This window comes from Cucurbitaria berberidis (genome assembly GCF_010015615.1).
Source record: "Cucurbitaria berberidis CBS 394.84 unplaced genomic scaffold K460scaffold_6, whole genome shotgun sequence".
Classification (NCBI taxonomy): domain Eukaryota; kingdom Fungi; phylum Ascomycota; class Dothideomycetes; order Pleosporales; family Cucurbitariaceae; genus Cucurbitaria; species Cucurbitaria berberidis.
In genome coordinates this window covers 270945-293114 of record NW_024468940.1, presented here as the reverse complement: position 1 = coordinate 293114, position 22170 = coordinate 270945, and the positions used below count along the sequence as shown (strand labels likewise).

At 51.1% G+C, this 22170-nt stretch overlaps 11 protein-coding genes across 11 annotated transcripts; 7 read left to right on the top strand and 4 right to left on the bottom strand.

Annotated features, from left to right (window-relative positions):
• Positions 1–38: 38 nt before the first annotated feature.
• On the bottom strand, positions 39–2310 carry K460DRAFT_346897 (SET domain-containing protein). Its single transcript, XM_040931324.1, has 6 exons — positions 2276–2310; positions 2005–2069; positions 1915–1950; positions 1729–1856; positions 1436–1676; positions 39–1388 (listed from the first exon to the last, which is right to left on the bottom strand). Exons 2-6 carry the CDS (start codon positions 2065–2067, stop codon positions 303–305), a joined length of 1554 nt encoding a protein of 517 aa, XP_040783273.1. The 5' UTR covers positions 2068–2069; positions 2276–2310; the 3' UTR covers positions 39–302.
• A 375-nt stretch (positions 2311–2685) lies between these two features.
• K460DRAFT_398650 (Nop52-domain-containing protein) lies at positions 2686–3702 on the top strand (the record flags this gene model as incomplete). The annotated part of the gene is made up of 4 exons (XM_040936209.1): positions 2686–2698; positions 2785–2862; positions 2912–3019; positions 3116–3702. The coding sequence occupies 4 exons, from the start codon at positions 2686–2688 to the stop codon at positions 3700–3702; spliced, it is 786 nt and encodes a 261-aa protein (XP_040783272.1).
• Positions 3703–4171: 469 nt separating this feature from the next.
• On the top strand, positions 4172–4776 carry K460DRAFT_420590 (uncharacterized protein; the record flags this gene model as incomplete). Its single annotated transcript, XM_040938088.1, has 3 exons — positions 4172–4361; positions 4517–4693; positions 4751–4776. 3 exons carry the CDS (start codon positions 4172–4174, stop codon positions 4774–4776), a joined length of 393 nt encoding a protein of 130 aa, XP_040783271.1.
• A 216-nt stretch (positions 4777–4992) lies between these two features.
• Positions 4993–6461, bottom strand: K460DRAFT_380504 (uncharacterized protein; the record flags this gene model as incomplete). Its single annotated transcript, XM_040935267.1, has 4 exons — positions 4993–5212; positions 5277–5735; positions 5853–6161; positions 6214–6461. The coding sequence occupies 4 exons, from the start codon at positions 6459–6461 to the stop codon at positions 4993–4995; spliced, it is 1236 nt and encodes a 411-aa protein (XP_040783270.1).
• A 407-nt stretch (positions 6462–6868) lies between these two features.
• On the top strand, positions 6869–9310 carry K460DRAFT_346889 (uncharacterized protein; the record flags this gene model as incomplete). The annotated part of the gene is made up of 2 exons (XM_040931323.1): positions 6869–7021; positions 7085–9310. The coding sequence occupies exons 1-2, from the start codon at positions 6914–6916 to the stop codon at positions 9308–9310; spliced, it is 2334 nt and encodes a 777-aa protein (XP_040783269.1). The 5' UTR covers positions 6869–6913.
• Positions 9311–9635: 325 nt separating this feature from the next.
• Positions 9636–10380, bottom strand: K460DRAFT_380502 (SNF7 family protein-like protein; the record flags this gene model as incomplete). Its single annotated transcript, XM_040935266.1, has 2 exons — positions 9636–10271; positions 10333–10380. The coding sequence occupies 2 exons, from the start codon at positions 10378–10380 to the stop codon at positions 9636–9638; spliced, it is 684 nt and encodes a 227-aa protein (XP_040783268.1).
• Positions 10381–11057: 677 nt separating this feature from the next.
• On the top strand, positions 11058–12003 carry K460DRAFT_410119 (HSP20-like chaperone; the record flags this gene model as incomplete). Its single annotated transcript, XM_040937337.1, has 3 exons — positions 11058–11079; positions 11276–11604; positions 11674–12003. The coding sequence occupies 3 exons, from the start codon at positions 11058–11060 to the stop codon at positions 12001–12003; spliced, it is 681 nt and encodes a 226-aa protein (XP_040783267.1).
• Positions 12004–12358: 355 nt separating this feature from the next.
• K460DRAFT_410118 (HAD-like protein) lies at positions 12359–13289 on the bottom strand (the record flags this gene model as incomplete). Its single annotated transcript, XM_040937336.1, has 2 exons — positions 12359–13226; positions 13279–13289. 2 exons carry the CDS (start codon positions 13287–13289, stop codon positions 12359–12361), a joined length of 879 nt encoding a protein of 292 aa, XP_040783266.1.
• Positions 13290–13470: 181 nt separating this feature from the next.
• Positions 13471–14690, top strand: K460DRAFT_370671 (uncharacterized protein). Its single transcript, XM_040934207.1, has one exon. It carries the CDS (start codon positions 13534–13536, stop codon positions 14338–14340), a length of 807 nt encoding a protein of 268 aa, XP_040783265.1. The 5' UTR covers positions 13471–13533; the 3' UTR covers positions 14341–14690.
• Positions 14691–16513: 1823 nt separating this feature from the next.
• On the top strand, positions 16514–20246 carry K460DRAFT_410115 (uncharacterized protein; the record flags this gene model as incomplete). Its single annotated transcript, XM_040937335.1, has 3 exons — positions 16514–19301; positions 19350–19647; positions 19700–20246. The coding sequence occupies 3 exons, from the start codon at positions 16514–16516 to the stop codon at positions 20244–20246; spliced, it is 3633 nt and encodes a 1210-aa protein (XP_040783264.1).
• A 246-nt stretch (positions 20247–20492) lies between these two features.
• On the top strand, positions 20493–22035 carry K460DRAFT_410114 (UBC-like protein; the record flags this gene model as incomplete). Its single annotated transcript, XM_040937334.1, has 3 exons — positions 20493–20639; positions 20702–20852; positions 20909–22035. 3 exons carry the CDS (start codon positions 20493–20495, stop codon positions 22033–22035), a joined length of 1425 nt encoding a protein of 474 aa, XP_040783263.1.
• Positions 22036–22170: the final 135 nt, after the last annotated feature.

Here is a 22170-nt window from a genome sequence, read left to right as displayed (position 1 = left end):
TGTTTTCCAATGTGAAGTCATGCGGGAGCCTAAAATATGAGGACAGAATTGTTTCATTAAGCACGCTACCCTACCGAACATCTTCCTGCACAGAATTCAAGCCTAGACTTGTTCAAAGAATCGCTCATGTGGGATGAGCAAATAAAAGGACGAAAAAAAAATAGAATGCCGGTCGCTCGAGCAGAGCCATCCACTGGAATAGATAGCAGATCACTGAGTCCGAGCCTAGTTGATGCTCAACGTGTGAATCGGTATCTGCGTGTGTCTCTGTTATAGCATCTTGACTACCTCCTCCGCTCCAATCATGTCCACAGCCATTTGCGGCACTTTTCAGCACCACAGAGGCATGGAATCGCACCCTCACCCGGCTCATCCATCGGCTCATCCTCGTCTTTGTCGAGATAATCGAAAACAAGTTCCTCTCCCGCAGGGATAAAGCGACAGGCAAACAAAGCGATGTCGTACACCCTAGGGTCATGCTTGTTATAGGAGACTGTGTACTGTCGGCAGTTAGGCTCGCAGGAATGGTTTATGAACTTCGTGGGACCGCCCATGAACTCGCCGTCGACAACGTACATATCCTCCTTGGCAAGGTCCTCAGATTCGGCGAACTTATCGAGCGAGTATAGATATGACCCTTTGTCTTTGCTCGAGGCATTCTCGCGGCGTGTAGCCTCAGCATCCGTGATAATTTCTCCGCGGTATGTGTCGATGAACTGGCCCTCGTGGAGGTCCTCTTTGCAATGTAGCCCCCATCCACGGCCCCCGCTGGTCCTGAATATTTCAACTTCTACTGTACGCCCAAACTGGACGTTTTTGTTTCGGCAGTAAGGACCACAGTGGCATTTGTCGTTGCACTCGTAGATAGGACGCCGGGATTCGAGGTAGAACGGGACCAGGCATCCAGTCCTCTCCCTTTTCGTGCCCTCCGCAAAATATGGAAATTTCTTCGGAAACCCCATCGTAGAACCTCCGTTGGCGATAGCATCATCGTATTCTTGCATCATTTTAGGGTCGCTGATGCGGGACACGTCGACAGCGGCATATTCAAGGCAATCACATTTCTTGGTGTATTCACATCCAATACTGCGGCCCATGTGCGGAGAACATTGTAGACAACCTTCTTGCGTCTCGGAGGAAGCTCGATATACGCCTTGTTGCTCATCCAAGACATAGTCGGAAATATAGCGAAATCGTAGCGATGGCGTAGACGAATCAACCAAGTTGATCAAGTGGATAGGCTTTCCAGGTACTCGAGCAAGCCGCCTCACATACGCATCGCGGATGAGTATGAGCGCTCTATCTACTTTTGCGATATAGGCAGCCCTCTTCATCTCTGGTGTTGGGATTGTCCTAATGTCGACTCGGGACACATCTGCACCTAACTCCTGTTACTCGTCAGTGATGATTCCCAAGCAGATGAAGCCGTACTCACAGGGCGACAGTATATGAAACCATCCCCATCTGCATCTAGCACACCATTGTAGATATCAACAGAAGTACATGTTGAAGGAACCGCAGATGATACTGAAGAGGATCGAGATACAGAAGGCGTTCTGCTTTCTGCTTGTAGTCGACGATCAAACGGCGAAGGGCGACGCTCCATATCCGTCGCAGTTTCTGGGCTCTTTCGTTTCCGTGAAGTTCCGTCTGTAAGAGGTGAGATCTTCATGTCCCTTGGTCTATGTTAGCAATGCATTCACACCTCAAAGTTTTGAGGGTTTCTACCGCTCCCTTATTTCCAGGTAATCTTGAACATGTTCCAGACATCGAACCAGCTCGCTGATTGGATGCCAACTGATTGGTGGGGTTGTGGTGGCGGTGGCTGTACTCCATCGAACGAGGTACTGCTCCTCCTAAAAGCAATATGAGTTTGACTGTGCACGGACCACATTAGGTGAGGGAAGCAGTTACATTGTTCTGAACGCGGTTGGATATGATAGAATGTACCTAAAGTGAGAGATAATGTTAGTTCAATAAAAACACGGGTGAGGTTATACTTACTTGATTAACGAGAACGCGGCGCCTCCTGTAGCCGTTGGTTGGTATTACAACCATGGCCGGCATGCCTATGGTGCCACATGTTAGCTAAGCCTGTCTGTAGCTGTATACATGCTATAGTAATATCTAGCATAGCGCATATAGCGCGTATAGAAGATGAGGACCTAAGTGGTAAACAAACCTAGCAGTAGCAGATAAGGGGTTAAGATCTTATAGCGTGCACGTTCTGCGCTAGTAGGACCAGTAGAAATATAGTAAAAAAGAAGTAAATTACCTTGCAAGATTTAACCCGGCATTTGTTTCTTGACTAGAGAGTTCTAGAGAGGGTAGATGCCTAGCTTGTAGCGATAGGTTCCCGCGCTGCTGCTTAGTAATAACGCACGGACTAGCTAGGCAACAGTGCGTTTAATCTGAACCTGTTAACTCATCTATACTAAGTAAGGATAGAAGGCTATATTCTCACATAGTAGGCTCTAAAGATGAAGTTTTAAGCTTGTTTTTGCTGTAACATGTTTGCGATAAAGGAACCTGCATAGCAGGATACGTATAAGCAGGCTTATATTTAATAATCTTACAGGTAATATAAGGCGCTGTAGTTATAACCTTAGGCTAGAGATAATAGGAAATAATTTACTTGCATAGGTAAGTTCGTGGTCGTGCGATAAAGTCGGGTTCTTAACCATCATGTACGCTAGCCGTACGTGGCGGCCTTATCGATAAGCTCGGCGCAGCCCGCCAGAAAAGTTTCCCGCTCGCGATTTCTGCTTCACATCGAGTTCACAGCATTATCGTCTCCCAGCACAGTCAGTATGGCATCAGACGCGCAAAATAACCCTTTCATAAGGAATCTTGCATCGAGTGGTACGCGCATTCTATTTCTGAATCTGAAGGAGGCTAACAACTGCAACAGATAAAAAAGTTCGCGATGAAGCGTTCGATTCCCTACGAGCGTATCTTGGTTCACAATCGCATATAGCAGAGCTTGATCTGCTGAAGCTATGGAAGGGACTGTTCTACTGTACGTGCCTCCACGTTATCTGATCCCACCATCACGATGACGTCGACTCTGTTTTTCCAGCAATGTAACAAGGGAATACTTACAAAGTCGCTACAGGCCTATGGATGCAAGACAAACCTGCCCTCCAACAACGCCTCTCTCGCGAACTCGCTTCCCTCGTCTCTACGCTCCGTGAACCCGTTGTCCTGCCTTTCCTTCGCGCTTTCTGGCTCACAATAGCCCGTGAATGGATCCACATTGAAGCTCTTCGGTTAGACAAATACCTCTATCTGATTCGTCAATACGTAAACGCATCCTTCCAGTTCCTGAGTCGAAACAAATGGAAGAGAGAAACGCTGAAGGAGTGGAATAAGATCGTCGAGGAGGTGCCGTTAGAATCTAAGGATATGAAAATTCCGAATGGGCTACGGTATCATGTGCTGGATGTTTGGGCTGACGAGCTTGAGAAAGTTGGGGGAGTGGAGTTCGAGAAGGACCAGGAGAAGGCGAAAGAGATTGTGGAAATTATGGTGCAGCCGGTCGAGACACTGGCGAAAGAGGGCAGACTGAAAGTCCTAAGAGTCGCGGCGAAAGAGTGCCTGGCCGATCAGCGATTAAGAGCTTGGAGAGGGCAAGAGGATGAGGTTGTGGATGAGCCCGAAGAGGAAGATGAAGAGGCTGAGTGGGGTGGCATTGATGACTAAAGCACGCTTCCATGTCCGGAATATTGAAAAAGTCGCATACTATTGATTCCAGCGAGGCGTTTACGGAGGGTGCATACTCACCTAGAGGCGGCGGAATTTCTTTAGATTTAACCGTCCACTATGAATGGACAGCGATGTTAGAGCGTTGTCAGAGCATAACATGTTCTGGCCTAAACCCAGCTGGCTTAAAATCTGAGCCACCCAGTATGTCAGGTCTGCTACTAGCGATCTTTAGACTCCAAAACCAAAACCTCGGGTAAATCAAATAACCGCAGTCAACAAGCACATAAAGGTCAAAAACATGAGTTACCTATGTGACGTCAGTGTGACCACAGGAGGCGTTGTAATCGTCATTCGATTTAGCACAGGATAAATGATAAAACAACCTTGCTCTCAACCCTCGACGAGCCTACCATTCTCAATTTGAAATCTTGTTCGACCCTGAGAAAATCCGCTCTACGACCCCAAGATGTCTTCCCAGTCCAAATCCCCCGCGGCCAACCCCAATGTCATCTCAGACTCAAATTACACCGGCTCTGTTGTTCGCAAGGCGTTCCTAGCTGAAGCCCTCGCCAACCTGTTCACAATCCCCCTTATAACCAACACGCGCTTCACCCTCTCCCTCCTGCTGAACAACCCGTCCGACATTAATCCCTTCTGTTCGCGCGACTCTTCGGTGGCATCATTGTCGGTGGGCTAACCTCTGCCTTGCTGGCCGGGTACTCCAACACTAGAAACGGCATTGAGAGTAGACGGCCAACGTATTTATTACTGGGTGTCGGGGAGGCACTCCTAATTCCCATGCTACTGCTAGACTTGTCGAAGAACGGGGGAAGGGATGCCGCGTTGAGTAAGAATGTAGCTATGGGGAGTATCGCGTGTCTTGTGCCCCCGTTGATGTGGCGGTTGTATGTTCTTTTGGTGAAGCCAGAGTTGCTGGGACGGTATAATGAGGAGAAGAGCGGCGCCGATGGTACTAGTCGAGGAAAGTGTAAGTTCTCTACTGGGAATTATAATGTATTGCCTGAATGCTGCTAATTCGTTCTAGATGGCACTATCACTTCACAAGACTAGAATTCGAAAATTCCTTGCAAATCTGACAGAACAGCTACCACTCATTGAGCATTCTGATTATAGGGCATGAAGTTATTTGAGAGTCTATATTGGCAACGTATTATAATTAAATCAACAATAGTGTGACTACATTCAGTATCACGACAACGTTGGCTTAATTCGACTTCTATGGCCCGAGTAAGCCTATCAGGGAGGGGCGATCCTCTTCAGTGATCCTTAAAAGGCAAATGGACATCCGCCTCTGTTACCTGCTATGAGTCGATCTCGCGTCGCTTTGCACTCTTCCTCACCCTGAGTTTCCAGCTTCTTAGGCCCAAGCTCAAAGATTTTATAGCCTTCTGGCTTGTAATGTTTCCCATCGGGGTAAGGACCGCCCAAAGCCCAGCGGAACCAGGAGAGTGGTGAGTTGCGGGTGAAAAAAGTAGGCTTCACATACCTTCTCGACAGTCAGTATAATATATGGAGAAGAAAGTGCCGTGTAGGGTGAATGCAAAACTTACCAGGGCTCACTATCGTACTCGTTTGTATGATAGCGACCCGTTTTCGGATCTGGATGTTCTGATAGCGGATCGTATCGCAGTGCATACGGCCGTGGCAGGATAAGATACTGAAGGAAAAGCTTCCTCACAGCAAAGGTGAACTTGATCGTCTTAAAATAGATTGTAGGTGGGTCATCGTACAACATAGCACGTCTCAGTCTCTCATCCATCAGCGCTGCGACCATGTTTTTGCCGAAAGGTTTGAAGGGACCTGGGATGTTGGCAAGAAGGATGCGAGTAGTCTCCTCGGCAAGCTGATGATTGTATGCGTTGGGCACCATGAAGCGACGTTCGTACTCATCAGCCCATTCTTTGATATCTTCGAAGAACTCAAGGCCGTCTTTGAAGTTGCTAGGTCCATGCCGTAGTTCAGAGTAGTTGATACCCATAGCATCGCCTATGACTTTCCAGTGTGTGCCCCTGTTGATTTGTCAGATCGAACATGCTTGTCGGAGTGTAAGCGTTAAACACGGCGGCTCGGCTGAGAGCTAGGTCTAGGAGGTCTCTATAATATCAAGTAAAGAGGAAATGGCTTACAAGGCGCAGATCTCCATAGGCGTCAGTGATCTCCACTCGTAGGTCCGAACCCATCTCTCAATTTCCAAGACGAAAAGTGACAGAGTGAAAAGCAGGTCATCATTGCTAATCTTGCCTGCCTTTTGATATCTGCTGTGAAGATAGTTCATACGAGCAATAGCTGAATTGGCACGTTCTGAACTTGGAGAGTGGCCCAGAAATTCGATGATTAGGAGGCTCGTATCGGCGAATCGTCGCCCGGCGTATTCGACATGGCCGAGCTGCTGGGTGGCGCAGAGAAGCTTGGAGATTGAAGGTATGCCATATGTCCTGGGTGTTTATCAGTATAGTTCCGGTCAATTTCTACACACGTGTTGCTTACTTGAAGAGAGCAAAAGCCAGGGCCTTCCCAGTCATCCATGGGAACTCAAGGCTTTGAAAAGATCTCACAATCTCCCAGGCATCTTCAGCTGTCATCTTCTTAAAGTCCTCGCGGGTCTTATAAGGAAGCTGGGCATGATTCCGATCTCGTCGCAGGTACCGCAAGCCTCTGCAAAGCGCAATATAGCCCACGAATACACCCAAAATTGTTGTCGTCCGCGGTCCTAGGCTTTGTTGGACTTGTACCATGGTGTTGGGAAGGTTAATGTAGGCCATGGTATGTGTGCGGAAAAGATTAAGGAGCACTTCAGCACAACAAGAATCGTACTGCTAGATACCGCCAGATGTCTTTTAGTCACGAAGATACAGACTGCCGTGAGAGGTGTGAAAAAGGTGGGTAGTTGACTTGTACATAAAGCTAGCCTAGAGTGGTGGCATCTCCCGAGGTAACGAGATAGACAGTGCGACTAATAGAAAAGATAGCATGGGTGACATTTAGCCGACAGGGCATTCGCCCGATTTCCGCCCCTGACACGTGAGCACGTTCCATCCGGGAATGACGTAGCACGTGCATTGTGAAGCCTTGGAAAGGGCGGACCGCCCCTCACACCGCCCAAGCTTGACCGCCTAATACTTCCGTCCAAAAACCTCGCACCACGCATCACCGCCAGTCACAATTGCTCGAAAACTTTGGGCCTATCATGGGTCGGAGGCCCAATCAGCTAATCCTCGAATACTTCGAACGCGGTCCAAAGCTCGAAGATGCGAGTAATCGCTACCAGCATACGTGCAAATCATGCGGCGAAAGAGTGAGTACAACCCCGCAGTGCGAACAGTCTCACGGGACGTCAACAGTAGCTGATGGCATCTAGTTCCCCAAGGGCCGCATAGACAGCCTCACGAACCACCTAGTCAAGAAATGTCCGGCCCTACCCCTCCGCGACCGCCAGCGCGCCTTGTTGCAGTTCCATGAACTGCCTCTCCCCGAGAATATGACGCAGACGCAGACGACGGATGCGCCTGGACCGAGCCAGATGCAGAATGGCCAGAAGATGAACCTCGCGTTCGCGCCCTCCAAGCAGCTCTCTGCCTTGGAGACACTGGCTGAGGTGTCGCGACAACACTTGGATCTGTCAGGGAAGCGTATGCCAGAGAAGCAGCCATTGCACGGACATAATCACCAGAGCCACGCAGGCCTGCTGGACGAGTTCCTCATACAGGATGACAGACCAGAGGGGTCTGATATGGGTGGAATTGCTCAGGGCATGGACATGTCCAATGCGCCTGGCCTCCCAACCTTGTACCAGTTTAACGGTTCGCTACACCATTCGCCAACAAATTCACCTCAAATGGGCCACATGCCCCTCTCAAGCTCGGCGTCCATGGCACAAATGGTCCCCTCGCTCGTTATGGCAGCATCGGCGGCAAACGAACTCATGCCGTTAACCAATGGCTTAACCATGGAGCCTGAATTGAACATGTCGGGCAACGGCATGGGTATGTCTGACAAATTCTTCCAGGCGCAAGGCCGTGGGCAGTGGCCAAATATACAGCCGAGCTCGCTAGACCCGCTGCTACAGGATCATAACAGTCAACATTTGTTACCTAAGGATGATCATACAAACAAGGGCATACCCCATCCACGGCCCATTGCGATGAATCCGAACACCCAGGCGCACTTCACGACCGACTTCAGCATGGACCAGAAACCATCGAAGCCCAAGGTCCGCGGGCGATTCTCTGACTCTAGACGCAAAGAGGTGCAGGAAGTACGAAAACGAGGAGCATGTATTCGGTGTCGCATGCTCAAGAAGCCTTGCTCAGGAGAAAACCCGTGCAACACGTGCCAAAATGTCGAAAGCGCGCGGTTATGGAAGCAGCCTTGTATAAGAACTCGCATTGCAGAGGAGTTTAGTCTCTACTCTGCAGGTCTCCACAGCGTTTTATCGTACCATGCGACGAACCAGGCTAAGGGTCAGATACGGCTTGGTCAGACAACGGGTCGCATAGAAGCTACCCACTATCCGGACTCCAACACTTTTGCAACATTCACGCCGCTGAAGTGTCAGCAGGCTCACGCAGCTCAAAGTGCTGACATCGATCCGGCGATCTTTACTACTGTAGCTTCACCATATCTCGAGCTGATAGACGGTGATGATGATATTGGCGGGAAGCTCGACTTGTATATCAAGAAGATGGGGCCCCACTTCATTAACGCTGAGGGTTCTGCATTCATGAAGACTACACTGGACACCGCATCAAGCATGACCTCCTCAAATCAAGATGGATTGCTGTCCAAAGCGCTCGAGCTTTGGAACTTGACACGAATACTCACCTCTTCCAATCTAGACTGGCATTTGTTCTCTAATCCATCGCTTGCACCTACGATGGCGCCCTCTACTATATCCACCACGGACGTCGAGGATGCTACAAGGACGCCAATTACGGCCCTGAACCACCCTTCATCATATGACCTTATTAAAATGCAGCTCATGGGTGCTACAGAAAAGCGCGCTGCCTGTCTGGCACGCATTGTCATGAATGATCTGGAACGCCGCCTGCTCCAGCGCCAACAAGCAAATCCCTTCGAAACGTTCCTGGTCGCTGTTATCCTCCTTGCCTGCGTAGAGCGTATGTGCTGGCTTTTCCGAACGTGGGAAGTTCTACTACCTGTCACTGTCCCAACAACCACGGACATCGAACTTCCCTCATCAACAGAAACCGACCTAGCCTCAGTCCTACAATCCGCTTCATCACCGGCCATGTTAACGCAAGAGCCGCCACCTCAACCACGCCGCAATCCCAGATGGCCGCTCGATAAATCTCCCGCTTCCTTCTCACAGCAGGGAGAACGCTTTAGTGATATACTTAACATGCTGCTCAAGATGCGCGGCGTGCCACCAAAACCTGCACCTCGTAGCACGGATGGGATGCTGATGATGTGGGGCGATGATGTGGATGAGAAAGTAAGAGATTGGTATGATGGTATTGCGGTTACAACGCAAACACTGGACGACAGGGCGAATGCGCGGTTCGTGGGCGAGGAACCGAGGGAGTGGGAGTTGAAGTATGTCGGCAAGATCATTAGAGGCGATTGATGATCCACTCATGGGACGTACTTTGCATACGGGTTGTTGATCATGCTGGAAATGAATAGGCGCAAGTTCACTCTGCGTCATGTTCGTGCGTGCTATTATGGCTCCAGGGACCAGGGCTATGGATACCAAAAGTTATAAAGTTACATAGAGATGTCCTCGGACCTGTGAAGACGGATAGAAGTGGATTCGTGATTGTAGCACGTGTCTTGCTATGAAATCCTATTACACAAGTTCTGAGCGCTAATTGATGATTGTGATGCGTCTTTGCTTCATGCGGTAGATTGGGTGTCACGGAAGTTTAATTCTCAGCAGAAAATTGGGTGGCTCAACTCTTCAGTGCCTCTAATCTTCCGCGCATCTGCGCCAGCAGTTCTGCCTGGTCTTCCTCTTCTTCTTGCTCGGCCTGTGGCGCCGCAGGCAGCTCTTCCTCCTTGGCTTTGCTTGCTGGCAACCGATCCTTGAGCACCTCACTCAGCACCTTGTCTACCTCTTCCTCAGCCTCGTCAGCCTCACCCTCCAACATCTCATTATCCATGAGCGTATCGTCTACCATCTCCTCGATAATGCCCGCGCGCATCAACTCGCTGCTCAATTCCCTCATGGTGCCCGTCAACTCGGGCAATCGCACCAGACTATTCACATCCTTCATGATGCCTGTGCTGGCCTTGATGCTGCCCTCGATCTTGCGCACCGAGAAAGCTTCGTTGACTTGCATCTGCACGGACGAGAGCTGTGCTTTGCTTGTTTGGAGCCGCGAGTTTTGTTTCCGCACGCGGATCAGTTCGCGCGCGAAGATGCGTACGTCTTGGTTTGCCTGCTTGGCCATGGAGGGGTTGCGTTGGGCGCGCTTGGAGGATTGCATGATGAGGGTCTTGGTCTTTTGTTCTGTGGCTTTAAGTTGTTGGATGTCGCGGTCGAGTTTGCGCACGTTTTGGCGCACGAGGGCGTTGCATTTCCGCTTCTACAGTGTTTGTTAGTTACTTGTTCGAGTGGTGAGCATGAAGAATGGTGGGGTAGCGTACCTGCTCCTCTGGCGAAGGCTTCCATAGGAGGCCCTTGATGGTCTCCATTGTGGGCGGTCTAATACTGTCTACGTCTCGAGTGCATCCATAAGGCCTCGACTGGTTTGAATGCTTTGGCGTGGATGAGATATGCGCCAATCGATGCAAGCGGGAGCGGGTCGGTGTGAGCACGTGGGAAGCTTGATCGTGCCTGTCGGGATGGCGGATTAGGTGGCTATAGTAGAACGAGAGTTAAGTGGTGTGTTCTATGCTCCCATGAGATCACTTCGCTCAGGGTGCTTGAACTGGTCGTTGTAGATGCCTTGGAAGCCACTGAGGTACACGAGGGCGCTCGGGCCTTGTGACGTTCGCTGCCCCGCGACGTAGCCGCAGTCCATGATTAGCCATGTCGAACGACGCTCGACACGCTGTGCACCGCAGACAATCTTTGTCTCATACGTGTGAGGAGATAAGCGGAGCTGTAGAGTACTGCCGTGAATTTCAAGCTTCATCGTGAACCTGGTCGACAGAAGTTCGGGGCGTGGAAACTCAAGTTTCGAGAGAGCTTCTATTACTTTCCACGCTAGTCCCTCCACAACACTGCATTTCTTCCACCTTCAATCTGCCTCTGCCTCTACATCTACCTCGTCCTACAACAAACATCGTACCCACACGTTTACTCCTCACCCCTTGACGACACGAATACCCCCGGTTGATTCCCAAAACACAGCTTCACTATCCTCGATATGTCTACGGTCGTTCCAGAAGGTACGTCGCAGCCTTGTCCATTACGCAAGCCCCGTTTACCCTCCTGCCTGTCTGCTCTCTATGGAACCCTACAATTCGATCATCTGCTGGGGTCGCATACATACTAGGCATCTGCACTACGCATTGCTTGCTTGTGGTCGAATTCGAAGCTTGGGCAGAGCCTTCATCTGCCACTACAACTACTAACACACGACAGTCACCTGGGCGCAACGCTCATCCAGCAGCGACCCGGAGAAGAACTACGTCTACCTCACCATTGTCGCGGCCGACGTCCCCGAGTCAGATCTCAAGCTCGATCTCAAGGATTCTTCGCTCAGCTTCAAAGGTGCCTCCACGTCCAAAAAGGTCACATACGCTGTGGACATCGACTTCTACGCCGAGATCGACCCCAAGGAGTCGAAGATCAGCCACAGCGGTCGCGATGTTTCATTGGTGCTACGCAAGAAGGAGCTCAAGGAGGAGTACTGGCCCCGCCTACTCAAGGACAGCAAGAAAGTGCACTACTTGAAGACCGACTTCGATAAGGTGAGTACCTCTAGTCGCAACTAAGCAAGATGGAAGCAAGTTTAGCTGAATGATGCTGACTGATGCCAGTGGGTCGATGAGGATGAGCAGGACGAAGCGCCCGAAGACGATATGATGAACCAGATGAACCCGATGGGCGGCGCTGGCGGTCCTGGAGGTGATGGTGGCTTCGGCGGCATCGACTTTAGCAAGCTCGGTGCAGCTGGAGGCGCCGGTGGCCTCCCTGGTATGGGCGGCATGGACCTGAGCAGCATGGGCATGGGTATGGGAGGCGGCGACAGCGATGAGGAGGATGACGATGATATGCCCGAGCTTGAGAATGACGAGGAGAGCAAGGACAAGGAGCCTGCAGCGGCTGCAGCGTCGACCGACAAGCCCAAGATTGAGGAGGTCGCGTAAACGGACAACTTCTTCGCTATGAGTCAACGAACCCGTAAGGGGCAAGGTGCACGATTATCTGGCGTTGTGGCATCTCTGGAGTCGGTTTGGGCCGGATTTGGCTGAGTATCAACGGACACCCCTTGAGGTTGCCACGTGCAACCCTTTACACAACGCTGTCATATTCGTGTAGGTGATGACTGAAATGATAAAATAACACGAATCTTACTCCCACCACTGGTGCATCATTTGCGTCTTCCTTGATTATTATTGGCTTGAACTTTGCAGGCTCTCTAGATCTATGAGGGCGAATGCCTATGACATACCGTTTACCTACTCTATGCTTCTCATTACCCATATATTCATGCGTCTTTAACTATACCAGCTCCTCACGACTTGGTCCCTTTTGTATCCCGAAACTCTCATATGGAAAGTCTACCAAGCTCTTCAGCAACCGTGCCCACCCATCATCAATCTCACCAGGCATGCCAACTCTCCTCTTTCCTTGCACAGCCTTCTCCGTTTTCTGTAACTGTTGCTCTTCATCCCCTTTATGTTCTCCAGTCAATCCTGCTAGCACCTCTTTCTCTCTGCCATTATACTCCACCAACAGCTCTGGATGTGGACACCATACCGCCTGCATGCCCGCTCGTCGCCCTGACTCGACGCCCGGAACGCTGTCTTCGAACACCAAGCACTCTTCGGGTTGGATAGGCGGTTGTCCTTGCGCCTCGAGCGTCTTGTTTAGGGTGGACAGGGCGAGAAGATAGATGTCGGGTGCGGGCTTACCCCGACCAGGTGGTATCCGCGGGTCGTCGCCGAGGACCTGGTGTTCTGGTGCAAAGTACTCGAACAAGTCACCCAGATGCGAGCTCTTCAATCTAAAGTTTCCCGCATGACTGCTCGTCGCAAGCGCCATATGTACGCCCCTCGCCCTCAGCCCTTCCAGCAAATTCATAACCCCTGGTAAGGGCTGTGTGCTCGGGAAGAGCTTTGTCTGTAACTCTGTCTGTTCTTCCGTGAATTGTTCGTGCGAAATGGGTAATTTTGCCCAGGCATGGAAGATTTGGCCTGATTGCGGGCCTGGACGCCCTTGCAACTGCGCTTTTATGGCCCAGGGGAGTGCGGGGCGGTTATAGCGTTCGAGAATGGTGTTTGTGATGATTGTATAGAGGTCTTCGGAGTCAATGAGGAGGCCGTCCATATCGAAGAGGGCAGCGCGTATGCGCGGTGGCGGGGTGCTGCTGGGGAGTGTAAGTGGGGGATATATTTATGTATTTGATGAACGATGCATACTTTGAGCCCATCATGAAGTCTATGAGGAGGTAGAATGATTGTGTCGGCGGTCACCTGTGTTGGAATGGACAGTTGAAGGTTAGAATAGTAAAGCGGTGAATTCATTACCCCACGTGGCCGAGAGTAGCCGCATGCACGACCCACTCTCGGCCGACGTCACTGGACAACAAATGTCCCACCAAAGCAACACTCCATGCACACAGCAGACTCGAATGTTCACGCCTTGTCCTACGGTCCATCACTTGAAAGCCCTCAATGGTGAAACCACAGAGCGATACCGACGTGAAGGATAATACCGCAACATACACCCCCGAGATATTCCCTATAGACGAAGAGAAAAAGCTTCTTGAAGAATCGAACACTGAGAAAACCTCCGCGAACAAATCATTCACATCTGGAGGCTACGATGGCGCAATACAGGGCTACGAAAAAGCTCTTGCAGTATGTCCAACATATCTCGAATACGACATCGCAGTCTTGCGCTCGAACATTGCAGCTTGTCACTTGAAGCTCGAGGAGTGGAAACAAGCTGTCGAATCAGCGACACAGGCACTGGAGGCACTAGACAGGCTCGATCCTCCCGTCGTGAAACAGGCGGAGAACGGTAGAGGGGAAGTCCATGGAGGAAGTGGCGGTGTCGTTGGCGAAGTAGACGATAGCACAGAAGTCCTCCTCGAAGCCCTCACCCGCACCGGCCACACCATAAACGACGTCCACAAGATCCGCACAAAAGTTCTCCTGCGCCGCGCAAAAGCACGGCACGAAGTGGGTGGGTGGGCTTCCTTTCAAGGCTCTCTAGAAGACTACCAAGCACTCTCCAAGCCACCGCACCAGCTCTCGTCCCTCGACCAGAAAGCTGTCCAAGCAGCGTTGCGCAAACTGCCACAAGAGCTCGACGAAGCGAAGAATGCCGAGATGGCGGATATGATGGGCAAGCTGAAGCAGTTGGGGAATGGCATACTGAAGCCGTTTGGGCTAAGTACGGATAACTTCCAGTTTACAAAGGATGAGAAGAGTGGGGGATATAGTATGAATATGAATCAGAATCCGGGTGGGAAGTGAGGTCGTGCGCGATCCTCTTTGACAATACACTTTACCCTGAGCCTCTAAGGCATGATTCTGGGTTGTAGTGTGATTCCCGATCAGTTCGATGCAAAATCGTATCCTCTGTGCCAATAGAGATACAAGAGTGGTCCTCGACCAAACAGAATCCTTAGTCAGACGACGACGATGCAGAAATCGTTGGCTATGATTCCAACATTCTGGATTAGAATGACAACAATGTCTACAATAAATTCCACTAATGCTACTATATGTATGGGAAGCCAATACTTCCAGGGGTCATGCACTCTGTAACACGACATAACGTAAGAAAGCGCATACCTAGAGCTACCTGTTAAACTGTTGCCAGTCTGTGGTTGTACAATATGATTGATATTACGTTGCGGCCTCTAGGATAGGTGAGTGAGCCAGTCAACCGTGGTAGTAGACACGAACTGATGAATCTGATGCGGTACCGCGGTTGTATTCATATTGTCCTTACGCAACGATTCGAGCGTGACGATTTTCTCTGTCTACGCGTTCAAGGGGGAGGCCGCTGAAAATGACCAATGTTATTCGAGTCTGCTACAGTCTCGTGATCGCGCGTATGCGCTAGTGGCGCGTTAACGCATTACCGCCACCTTCCTCGCAATCATCAACACCACGCACTCAGACCGTTAATCTACAAACAAACCCGCAAACAAGATGAGTGCCGAAGAAGAACAATTCGATGACGGCGCAACGGGCCATGCTGCTGGCGCCCCAACTCCGGTTGCCGCTCTAGAAGGCGTCAACGGGCTAACTGCACGCGACATCAAGCTGGTTATTGAGGGCGGCTACAACACTGTGGAAGCTATTGCCTACACGTGAGCTTGTCGCAGAAGACAGTGTAATTTCGTAGCTAATAGAGATAGACCACGGCGGGCGCTCGAGCAAATCAAGGGCATCTCGGAACAGAAGGCGTCGAAGCTGCTTGCTGAGGGTAAGTGCCGGAGTCTATTCTTGATCACATTGTCTGACACTGCCAGCATCAAAACTTGTCCCGATGGGCTTCACAACAGCGACCGAAATGCACCAGCGTCGAAGCGAGCTCATCTCTATTACCACGGGATCGAAGCAATTAGACACACTCCTTGCTGGTGGCGTTGAAACAGGTTCTATAACCGAGATTTTCGGCGAGTTCAGGACCGGAAAGAGTCAAATTTGCCATACTCTGGCTGTAACGTGTCAGCTGCCGTTCGACATGGGTGGCGGCGAGGGCAAGTGCCTGTACATTGATACTGAGGGTACCTTTAGGCCAGTGCGATGTCTGGCCGTTGCGAATCGGTTCGGTCTATCGGGCGAGGAGGTTCTGGACAATGTCGCCTACGCGCGAGCATACAATTCCGACCATCAGCTTGAGCTCCTCAACCAAGCCGCTCAGATGATGACCGAGACGCGCTTTTCATTGCTGATTGTCGACTCAGCCACCTCACTGTACAGAACTGACTTCTCCGGACGCGGAGAGCTCTCAAGCCGACAAACACATCTGGCCAAGTTCATGCGGACGCTGCAACGGCTCGCTGATGAGTTCGGCATCGCTGTCGTCATCACTAACCAGGTCGTTGCGCAGGTGGATGGCGGACCAAGCGCGATGTTCAATCCTGACCCAAAGAAGCCTATCGGCGGTAACATCATTGCCCACGCCAGTACGACACGTTTGAGCTTGCGCAAGGGTAGGGGGGAGACGCGTGTGTGCAAGATCTACGACAGTCCTTGTTTGCCCGAGAGCGACTGCTTGTTTGCCATCAACGAGGATGGTATTGGCGATCCAAAGGAGAAGGACTTGGAGGAGAGGAACAATAAGTGATGCACGAGGTGAAAGGTGGTTCAATGGTCTTCGTTCTTTGTTTATCTGCATTAGGGCGGCGTTAAAGGTGGCACAAGCGGTGATGATGTAGACCATTTGACATAGCGCTTATCGTAATGGTATGCAGTGATATCCTTGAACAAACATCGAATCCATTGACTGAAGTGAATGGCATACTGAAGTGTAATAATTTGTCAAAATCCATTGGTCCGTGCGGGAGCTTCAAGCGCACCCCGTCGCGACCGCTGTTTTTGTGAGCTCCACCCTGGACACGGCCACAACTCGCTCTGAGCACCACAAATATCTCGCCCATCGCCTCGAGAAATTCATTCGCATGCGAGCAGGATGGTCGAGAATGAGGGCACCTGCCTCTATAAAGAGGCGCGGCTGAACATCGAACCTGCCTTTCCTGGATCAACAATCGCATTCACGCTCCCGTCGAGCTCCCTCAGCACCTTTGGCAGCCGACCAAATGCGAAGCGCACTGTAATCACAGAACAATATGCGGACCAGGACGAAGATGCGTTCACAAGGCGCCATCTGGCGACAGACGGGTCAATGTTCTTTCGGCAACACCACGAATACCCACGAAGCTTTCTTTGGCGCGTACTGGATAACAGGAAGATGCTCGAGATACAGGCGGTCGACCTAGATCACGACTACAATGACAAGTTCGAAGCAAACCTAACCCTCCTCCTCCAGTTCCCATCACCAATTCGACCTTTCTGCGTAGCTTTCGCCGAGCCAACAGACCGCGATGCCCTGACTGTCTTCGCGATTACGACGGCGAACGAGCTATACACCATCACCCTACACCGCGACTTCTTTACGAACCCGGCGGCCTCGGAACAGGACATAGAGAATTGGTGCAAGAGGTCAGAGCCGGCGTTGTTCAGCGGGCGCATTCCGTACCGGCTCGTCGCCCAAGATGTAGATGAGTTACTTGTAACGCTTGACGATGGAGCTATTTGTCGCATGTCTTGGGACAAAACTCATTTTTCATGGGACGGATCGCGGTACCAAAATAACAATTGGTCGGTTCGAGGCCTATTGTCGTGGAAAACGCAGCCGACGGTTCGATACGAAAATGCCGATCTCGCCATATCAGCCGCTGCTGCTGTTGCAATATCACCAGACAGACAGCACATTCTGTCGGTATGTCTAGATCACACGATAAGAGCTTGGAATGTTGCGTCGGGAAAACAGGGCATTCAGATGGATATCTTAGGTCATAACGATCACGCGCTGGAGAAGAGTCAGAACTCCTACTTCATTGGCCCCTCACAATCCAAGCTTATGGCTGTCCTGGAGGTCCTGGGAGGAATTGGAGGTGCCACATATCACGTCGTCACATTTTCGCCTAAACAGCACCAATTCAAGTTCTGGGGTGTTAGAGACGCGGACGATTCCCAATTTGGGTTTTACGATGCTGCCGCGGACGCCGAGCTCATCCCCCCTATCGATGAACTTATGAATACAACCGTGTGGTCACTGGAAGAGTTTCACATCATCCCAGGACCTGCTGGATGGAGAGGATCAGAAATTTGGATACGGGCAAGATCTGGGCCGAGTAGTAGGGTCTATTCGCTCAAGTTCGATCTCACAGATGATCCTGATACACTGTCACAGACCTGGAAAAACGATTGGGTGTCGGTCGATTCAGGGCCACTGACCGTCGAAGCACTAACCAAGAGTTCTAAAAACCCCAGCAAACAAGACCGAGATATAGAACAAGGCGATCTGGAGTTATCTGAACCATGGCTTGACTTCCTATTTTATCCGGGGCGGTTTACCAATTCGACACTGGAAACTGCACTGCTCATCTTTAAGAGGGGACTAGACCGGACACGGTTGGGCCGATCGTCAAGTAGGGGCTCACTCAAAGAGCGTATTTGCGCCACGGTCACAGGCCTCGCTATGAGCAAGCAGCATGCCAACCAGGACGCAGAACAGATTGGCAATGCTGTAGCTTCGCAATGGCAAGCATACTATGGCCTTGTCAAGGACTTGCATAAGCGGAGAGGAGACTCACTTTCTCTTGCCTATGACAAAGAGACAGCCATGCCATGGCTTGTTCTTAGCGACCAGCTCTCGGCGATACGGAATTGTAGCGAGCTAGAAATCACGGCTTTGAACGCGGCAACCCTGTCGTCATCACACAAGCTAAGTAATCCTCTTCGCAAAGCTCTAGACAGGCCTGAATCTCGTGATGTGGCGCGACTTCTGAATGCGGCCTCTTCATTTCGACAACGGTTGCCATGGTCTGTGCAACAAGAAGTTGAACGGCACGTGGAGATGGATTTACTCCAGAGTCGCTCTCTTACTATCATCGATCGCATGGAGTGGATTGAAGGCCATAGCGAGCTGTTACAGCATGTATCAGATGAAGACTTGTCGCAACTCGTCGAAGAACTCGGAACTGAAGTGAAGGATCTTACCACCGATACATTCCTTCGGGCCATCAAGACGTTAGGTTACGAAGAGGAAGGCCGAGTCAACTCAAGAAAGCAAATCGCACGCTATGGCCTGAGCGCTCTACTTAGGGTGTCTCAGGAGACGCTGCAGGCAGATCACGACACCTTGTTAGATCTGCTCATATTGGTCTTGTTCATGTTCGTTGAGTTGGAAGGAGAGACACCGGAAGACTTCGACGCATCAGAGGTCTTCGTAGAACTTATTGTTCAGTACAAGGACTGTATGACAGTATCGTGGCTTGCTAGCACAGTGTGGGCACGTCAGAGTTCCACTGGGCCAGCATCAGAGGTGGTGAACCGAACCCTGAGCGAATCCCTGAAGAATGAAAAGAGGCTTCCCTTCATGCAGACCGTGCTGGAAGGAATACACGGTCATCACGCATTCGACCTACCACTTCCTAAGGGTTCGAAAGCCAACCTGCTCTCACACTGGAGTCGCGCTTGGATAGCATCAGTCTTCAAGGAGCAAAACTATGATAGTGTGGTGGAAGACACTATGGGTTACTTGCTCGCTCAAAAAGAGTACGACCTAGCACTGAATTTTTCGAAGTTCCTTATTGAGAGCAACTGGAACTCATATCTGAAGGGCCGGTTACACATAGCATTGGGTGAAAATGCATTCGCATCTGTGTGCTTCGAGAAGGCAGCGTATAATCTTGGTGAGTATATCGAGCGCATGCACACGGACGGTACACTAATAGTTTCAGCGTTGGGACTGTTCAATATCGATGATGCCGACTCAGCAAGTCTGATATCGGAGGCTGAGCGAAATTCATTCTCAGATGGCCTTGCAAGATATTACGGCCATGTCATCGGCTTGTTCGAGAAGGCCAAGGCCTACTCTTATGTCGCGGACTTTGCGCGATTAGGCCTAAGGTCATTGAAGGGCCGGGAGGATGAAGAGCTGAGGACCGATCTGCTTCAACGTCTTTTCACGGCTTCGGTACAGACATGCAGGTTCCACGAGGCGTACTCTGCCATGACTAGGCACAGCGATGCTGCCTTGTAAGTTGATCTCTTGCGGTCACAAGCATGTCCGTACTAACTGAAACCGTAGAAAACACTCGGACCTTCAAACCCTCATCACGTCCATGATAACACAGTCACAAGCCAAAGAACTTCTCAAGTTGCCCCTTGTTGGCCTAACGGAAGACGTGGATGCCATACTCTCTTCCCTCTGCCAGAAGACACTCAACCTCGCATCTGGACCCCCTTACCACCAGATCCTCTACTCCTTCCGTATATCCCGCGGCAACTTTCGCGGCGCTGCATCGATCCTCTACGAACGACTGCAACGCCTGAAAACAACATCTTCGAAAATTCATGATCCAGCGGATGAATCGCTAACGCAGTGCTACCTGATGATTATCAATACACTCTCGTCGGTCAGTAAAGCGGACGCATATATCCTAGCTGAGCAGAAGACTGAGGGGGGTGGACCGCCGCAGTGGGGTATTGGCCAGGGCAAGAAACTGCTCAAGCGGCAAATCGTCACTTTGGAGACGCTGAGAAAGGAGTATCAGGCCGAGCTTGACCGCGTAGCAGCGATTGAGAGCGGGCAATTTCCGTTTGTGGACCCGACGGAGGAGATGGATATCTTGTAAATGTAGAGACGAGTCTTTTCAGCGCGGCGTTTGACGGAGGGAGGTAACATGGCAAGGGAAAACATGATGCTGCACGTGTTCAGGGCTCTTTGCACTTCTTGGACGAGATTTTCACAATACTTTGAAGCTACCAAGGCTATATCATCTGAGAGAAATGATGTCAATGTCTACTATAGATGCGGTCATATTGGACGTTCATGTCGATGCTACCGTTTCGGGTGCAGAACACCAAACTCACGCGCTAAAATGGCTAGTGCGGATGATGGGTGGGGCGTCGCGACCCGCATCCGTTGCACATCCCGAGGTCGTGAACAACCCACGTCGGCGCTTAGTTTACTCTTGCAATACAGGGCTTCTCCGCCCATTTTCTTGTATACATCGCACGTAACTATGGTAAGCCCTATGGTCATCCTTACGTCCATGTGCACCTTCAACTGCTAACAGCGGCTATTCAGAACTCCAAGTCGCTGCGCCGTCTCGCGACCGACCACGGCTCTCTGCATACAGCTGGCCTACCTCCGAATTACCTCTTTCCCCCTTCCTCAGATGGTTCCGCAGATCTGACCTCTCTTGATATCCTACTTGCTGGTCCGGTCGGCACACCCTGTACGTGAGGTCGGTCGTACTGTATTAGACTATACTGACGGTACCACGATTTCTAGACGCCGGCGGTGTTTGGCGACTACACCTTGATATTCCTTCTACGTATCCTATCGCTCCGCCCACAGCACAGTTCCGCACGCGGCTCTGGCACCCAAATATTGACGAAGCTACCGGCGCTGTATGCGTGGAGACTTTGAAAAGAGACTGGAGTAGTACGCTGAAGTTGAGGGATGTGCTTGTTACAATATCATGTCTGTTGATTCAGCCAAATCCGGCGAGTGCGCTGAATGAGGCGGCGGGCAAGTTGGCGACGGAGGACTGGCAGGGATACTGCAGACGGGCAAAGCTGATGACAGAGATCCATGCTGCTATTCCGAAAAACATCGCGAGCGAGGTCAAAGAAGCGCAGATGAGGGGCGAAGATAGCGTTCCTGAGCCTAAGCCTGAGCCGTCAGTCCCGAAGATTCAGACTAGGGGCAAGGACAAGGAGCGTGTCAAGGTCACACCAACAGCCTCCAAGGTGCAACGATTAGCCTCAGAAGATGAGGAAAACACACGACAGCGAGGGGAGACACAAGAACCGGAGAGCGACCCCGAGAGCGACTGGATACCTGGGCCTGACAAGCCTGCACCTCCAGCGGCCCGACGAGACAATAACAACATTTTCGGCATCAAAGGGCTAGAGGAGACCATACAACTCGATACACCACCTAAACGCATGTTCGCCCCGCACGTGGTAGCACCTCCTCCTGATGAGGAGAATGATCACGACAACTCTGATCCTTTCATTACTGTGGCGACCAAGCGCGCCAACCCTTCCTTCGACCTGCGACTCCCTCCCGCCTCAACCCTCGCATCATCATCACTCGCACAACCGCCCTCAACAGATACCCCGGAACTCCTCAAGTTTTCACACCAGAACCCTTTCTCCGCCATCCAGCCCAACAACCAAACACACATCTTGATCAAGGAATTCTCTTACTCGTGGGAAGAGTCGGAGATTGTGCACGAGACGGGAACCTTCAAGGACGGCGCAAGTAGGGTGGAGACGAGGAAACGAATAGCGGGCGAAGAGTTTGAGAAGAAGAAAGACTGGGAGATGAAGAGGTTCAAGAAGGCCGGGTATCATGTGGGACGGTACAATAGGGGAGATTGGGGACCGAGGATGGGGATTGGCCGGCTTTGATGAGTGACCTTTGATATGTTTGTTGGAGCGATCGACGGCCACACTTGGCCCTGCATCATTTGGTAAGCTAGCAGCAGCCACGATATGGCAAAGCGCAGCTACATATGCTGGATTAGTATGCCCTTGAAGCACCCA